Source organism: Apteryx rowi, unplaced genomic scaffold, assembly GCF_003343035.1.
Source record: "Apteryx rowi isolate R43461 unplaced genomic scaffold, aptRow1 scaffold_1090, whole genome shotgun sequence".
Taxonomy (NCBI): Eukaryota; Metazoa; Chordata; class Aves; order Apterygiformes; family Apterygidae; genus Apteryx; species Apteryx rowi.
In genome coordinates this window covers 158,536-163,716 of record NW_020447298.1, presented here as the reverse complement: position 1 = coordinate 163,716, position 5,181 = coordinate 158,536, and the positions used below count along the sequence as shown (strand labels likewise).

The window sequence follows — 5,181 nt, the reverse complement described above, 5'->3', positions numbered from 1 at the left end:
AAGCCTGAAGCTCCTGATCCTTGCCCCCCAGCCCACCCTGTTTCTTACACTCAAAGCACCTCCGGCCAGCCCAATCTGCCTCAATACCTGCCCACGACGACCCTGTGGGACTCTGATGCCTCCTGCCCCAGGCTCAGCATGCAACAGTGATGCTGCTGGCTGCTCAGATGGTTCTGGCGGCCCGCAAGCAGGAAGAGGCAACGGCAGCAGGTCCCAGGGCAATTACGGAGGGGCCCTGCGAAGCAGGATGGCAGAGCTCCAGGCAGCAGCTGCAGGGCCTTTGTGGGGCAGAGCCACCGGACGATTGTTCAGGCACGATGGCGGGCGCTTGTTCCAGGGCTGCCTTCTCCAAGCTCAGCTCTTGCCGCCCAGCGGCAACATTGCCCGCACTTCTGCTGCCTTTCTGGTGCCTTCTGCTCTTTTCGRAGCCCTCCTGCAAGGACAGCGCTGGCTCTGAGTAGCTCCTGTGCAAGGTGCTGGGATCGTTTTTCCCATGAGGCAGTGGAGGAGCAGAGGTGCATGTTGCATATGTCCCGCTCCCGCCGGGGCTTCTGCCTCGGGGCTGCTGCCTCTCAGAGGTTGGGCGGCCGCATCCATCTTTGGGCTCGGGGCTGTCATGAGCAGCAGCGTCCTGCTGAGCAGCACCTGGGTGTCCTGTGGGGAGAAAGAGCCTCTTAGCTAGTTTTTACTGGCTCGCCAAAGGGAAAAGGGGACTTTCCTGGTGGGCCCGCGTGGCCCGGGCAGATGGCAAGGTACACCCTTGGCAGCACCTATGGCTGTGAGGAGCAGTTCGGGAGACACAAGTACCCGCGGGGGCAATCTCCTTCACGGGGAGAATGCAGTTCGAGTCCAGAGGGAGCAAGGCTGTGAAGAGCAGAGCTGTGCAGATGTTGAAGCTCTGGGATGCCTTTTGTTGAGTTCAGGAGTGTCATTCGGAACTTCTGGGAAGGGTTGCAGCAGGAAAGCACTGCCATGAGGTTTTGAAGCCCCCGCACTGCTCTACATTGCCACAGATGTCTGCCCATACCCGGCTCAAGAGCTGGAACCAGCAGCCCTGCTCAGTGCCAATGCTCAGTGCATCCTCCTACCTGCGGAGCTGCCCGTGTGCTCGTGGGCCTCCTCGGCCGAGGGGCTGCCAGGCAAGGCCGTGTCTCCCCAAATATTGCCGTGCAGTTCTCAGTGAGGAAAGCCACCAGCATCGTCACCTGCACACAAAAAACCAGGGCTGTCAGTGCAAGGGGCTGGAAATGGGCTCAGCAGTCTTTCCCGAACCTCACGGATGTTTCTGTCCCGAAAGCTGTAGCTCTGTGGCTGCAGCTCCAATATGAGATTGGCCTGTCCCATTGCAGAGAGGCCAGCTGAGGGGCACCCCCAATGCTCCCAGGTGCTGCTTTGTTTACCTTTTGCCATGGCCGCGGGGTCTGTGGGGAGGGCTYGGCTGTGCCCCAAAGCAGGTAGCTCGCTAGTGAGCTCAAAACATACCTTGTCGTTCATCTCTTTCCTCACTTCCAGTGGGAGCGTGCTGTCAGTGCCAGGGCTCAGCATGCTGGGCCCAACGCAGATCGCCAGGTTGCTGGGGTCCATCCTGCTGGTGTCTGCGTTTTGGCTGATGCGGTGGAGCACAGCGAGCAAGGGCTTGAGCAGGAGGAGATTTGGCCTGGGCAGTTTGGCAGCCACCCTAAGTGAGCACAAGCAAAACGTCCCATGAATTCAGGGGCCAGCGGCCGCTGCTTCTTGCTGTGGGCAAGCCTCAAGCAAACTCTCACAAACGGTGCATCCTGCCCAGAGAGGAGCGCTTGGGCTTGCTTTCACTCCTTTACACAAGTCCTCCTGAGAAATCCCYGAGGGCAGCTGCGCCTGTGGTTAAGTACAAGATCCCGAGTTACAAGATCTTGCCTGAAAGGCGAGCCTTTCAGCACAGTCCCTGCTTTTCTGTAGCTCGCCAGTGTGAAAAAAGGCGAGGCTGTCAGGAGACGTGCCGGGAGGCTTTGCCAAGGCCCATGAAAGCCTGTGGCTGCATGGTGGAGCAGGCGCACTAGCAAGCTCATCAAAAGGACAGGTTTTGGCATGAGCCTGCCCATTTCCAGAGAAGGCCCTGGCCTCTGCCAGCCCCTCCATAACGCTGGGACTAGCTACAGCACTTACTTTTTCAGTTTGTCAATCTTTTCCTCCCTGCTGGGCTTCTCCAGAGCCAGCATCCAGTCCTCAAACAGGGCTGCCGACAGCAGTTGGGAGGGGATACCTCAGAGGAAGTCCTGCAAGGGCGAGACACGGAGGTGAGGCTTTGCACATCAGCCCTGAGCCCAGAGGGAGCATCCCCGGCACTTGGGCTCAAGTGCCTAGCAGCCTTTAGTCCACCCAGAAATCTCAGGCTTCCTCCTTGAGGAGGGTGCTGGTGAGCAGGAGGAGCAGGAGGAGGAGGAGGAAGTGAGTTTCCCAGGGGCAGGCAGGAAAGCAGTGGCGGAAGCAGGGCACCTGAAAAGCAGATGGAAAACACAAATGCCAAGCTTTCCCAAGGGTGGGAAAACACGTCGTTTGGCTGGGCTGTGCTTTCAGCTTTGAGTTTCCCCGGGACCTGCCTAGGCACTCGAGCAGGTCCGTGCAGGTTTGCAAGGTGCTCTCACAGCTGCCAGCCGCAAGAATTCACCTTCAAGACTACTGCCAGCAGGTGCACAGGTCTGCTTGCCAAGTCAACGGTCTCTCCTTTGCTGAGGTCCTCCTTCAAGTCCCTGTGGGCTTTCTCACTCGCAGCTTTGTGGAATATGCCCTCCGTGGCAGGGCCTTCCCTATACAAGATGGCCAGGAGATCCTGCGGGAAAAGGCAGGCAGTGGTGGGAGAAGGGTTACGTGGGTGCCGAAAGGCCCTTTAGCCCCAGGGGAGCCTTTGTTTGCAGACGGAGGCAAGTCTTTGCTGCGCAGGCGCACTCTGCTTTGCTTGGGTTCGCAGCTAGTTCTCCCTGCAGGTAGATTAGCCGGGGAGTAACCTGGCTGCCCCCCAAGCCACCCTCTCAACCCCTTTCTTCAGGGAAAGACAGAAACCCCTGGCTGGTGACGCTGCTGAGAGCTTCCTTTCGGTGACTTCTGCAAGACCACCTACGTGCCCCCTCGGGAGCAGATGTGCTTCTCCTCCTCCTGCTCTGGCCTTGTCTCCGCTCCAGAGTTCCTTCCCGCAGCAGCTGTGCAGGCTGCACAAACCCGTGGTCCTGAGCCCTTTGGCTTGTGCAAGGGGATGCCAACTTGAGGCCTTACCGGTGAGAAGTGCATGTGGAGGGCAAGCCCTCGATTCCCTGTCTGCTGAGAGCCACGGCCCRAGTGCTGGGGGTGCTGCGTCACACGAGAAGCCGGCAACAGGCTAACTGCATGGCCAGGCTGGCTTACCTGGACTGGCTGGGGCAGGGTCTCGTCTTCACCACAAAGAGCAGCCAGAGGCTGGCCAAAGAGAGGGCTCCTGAGGCCAGAGTCTGACTGCCCTGGGCAATCCCCACTGGCCGAGAGTCGTCTCCCAGCAAACGGCCAAGGGATCAGCCTCTTTCTTTTCTTCGTCCCATCTGCTGCAAGCAAGCGGAAAGCAAAAGTCGGGTGAAAAAGGCAGGGGGAGAGAGCTCTGCTGCCTGTTGTGTGCGTGCAGTGCCGTGGGAGGCCGAAGGAAGAGCAGAGCTGGGTGCGGAAACAGCGACTCCGCCCCAACGGGGGAAACGGAAAGACAACAAAGGCCTTGCTGAGGGAAGAACCAGCTCAGCTCTAAAACGGGGACCATCCCTCTGAGCACACCAGCTTTCCTGCTTTCTTGACCATCTAGTGACCGTTCCCTCTCAGAAAGTGGGAACACACAGGGCACACAGCAAGAACCGTGGGGTGTTTGAACATGCGCAGCGGTTACAGGCATGGCAGAGGTTTCTGGGATCGCTGCAAGGCACATGTGTCGCTTGGGCAGCTTGCAGCGGCAGCAGCTGTGGCTGCGCAGTCTGAGCATGCCCCCGTGCTAGGGCTGGCCACAGGGGCCGGAGGGGCTGCTGCTTTTCAGCCGCTGTTGAGCGCCAGGTGAGAAGGCAGCTCCTCAGTTTCTCTTACAAACTCACCAGCCGAGTGGCAAAGTCCCTCTCCAGGAGCCGATGGGACCGAGACAGGGCACTGCTTGGTGCCAGCCTGCAAGAAACGGCTTCAGGTTACACAGCCGCCCTGCAGCAGCAAGGGCCGCCAGCGAGTTGCTTCAGCGATGCAGAAATGTGTGAGCAGCTCCAGGGAAAACGCGAGGGTGTCCGACGCCTGCGGGGGAGACGCTTGGGTGCGGGAATGGCCCTGCCTCTCTGCTGACCGGGGTGCTCGTGGCAAAGGCTGCTGCTGCAGCCGGCCACCCCCACCAGACCCGTGCAGTTTTGGGGGGGCTGGTGGGTGCCAAGCAGGCGCAGCCCTGCACCAGGTGCCCAAAGGTGGCCCCAGGGGGACAGGCTGTCGTCCCACGCTCCCCCCGGCCCCGGGGAGCTCCTCCCAGGTGGCCCCGTGAGGCAGTGGCCGGTGTCTCCAGGGCTTTGGGCCCTGCCACCTTCCCTCCCGAGACTTGGATGCCTCCCGCAAGAACCCAGCCAGGGCCGGGGCAGAGGCAGCCCCTGCTCACCTCCGCCGAAATCAAGGCCTCRACGGTCCGGGCAGTCAGCGACTCCGACTGGGCAAGAGAGCAAAGAGCCAACATGAGCAGCTGGTCACTGGGGCTGTTCCCCAAAGCCCCGTGGTGCTGGGGGCAGAGCGGAAACCCCCGGGACACTTACGGGACCGTAGAAGCCGACAACCTTGATGAGGAGCCGAAGGGAGGTGAGTCGGGTGACCCAGGTTTACATAAGAGTTTTCAGACATTTTCTACTCTCCAAAAATAGAATATAACTTTCGGTTAGTGTATTGTAACACAAAGTGTGTTAGCAATAGCTTATTTATCATCAAGCTTTTAAGTAGTATACATTATGTGCTGTTCACTACAGTGATTCCAAAAAGATATATAGAATTATTCTCTTGTAAAGAGAGCATAGATTTCAAACCTATATTTTTCAGGACAACATACAAATGTGCTGATTGCCTTGTATAGAAAAAAATAAGCATAATAATAACCTGAAAGAAGGAAAGCTTACAGAAAGCTTGTCTGTTTTGCTAAGATAAATAGTTTAGTCTAATAAATCAGGCTACTTCTGA

At 58.3% G+C, this 5,181-nt stretch overlaps 1 protein-coding gene across 1 annotated transcript; it reads right to left on the bottom strand.

The window, feature by feature from the left end:
- Window positions 1-12: 12 nt before the first annotated feature.
- LOC112969370 (T-cell activation Rho GTPase-activating protein-like) lies at window positions 13-4,690 on the bottom strand. Its single transcript, XM_026072619.1, is given in 9 exon segments — window positions 13-654; window positions 1,089-1,154; window positions 1,157-1,205; window positions 1,483-1,678; window positions 2,146-2,255; window positions 2,648-2,809; window positions 3,379-3,551; window positions 4,080-4,146; window positions 4,616-4,690. Coding segments are annotated over 9 exon segments (1,389 nt in total). The 3' UTR covers window positions 13-163.
- Between the last annotated feature and the right edge of the window lie 491 nt (window positions 4,691-5,181).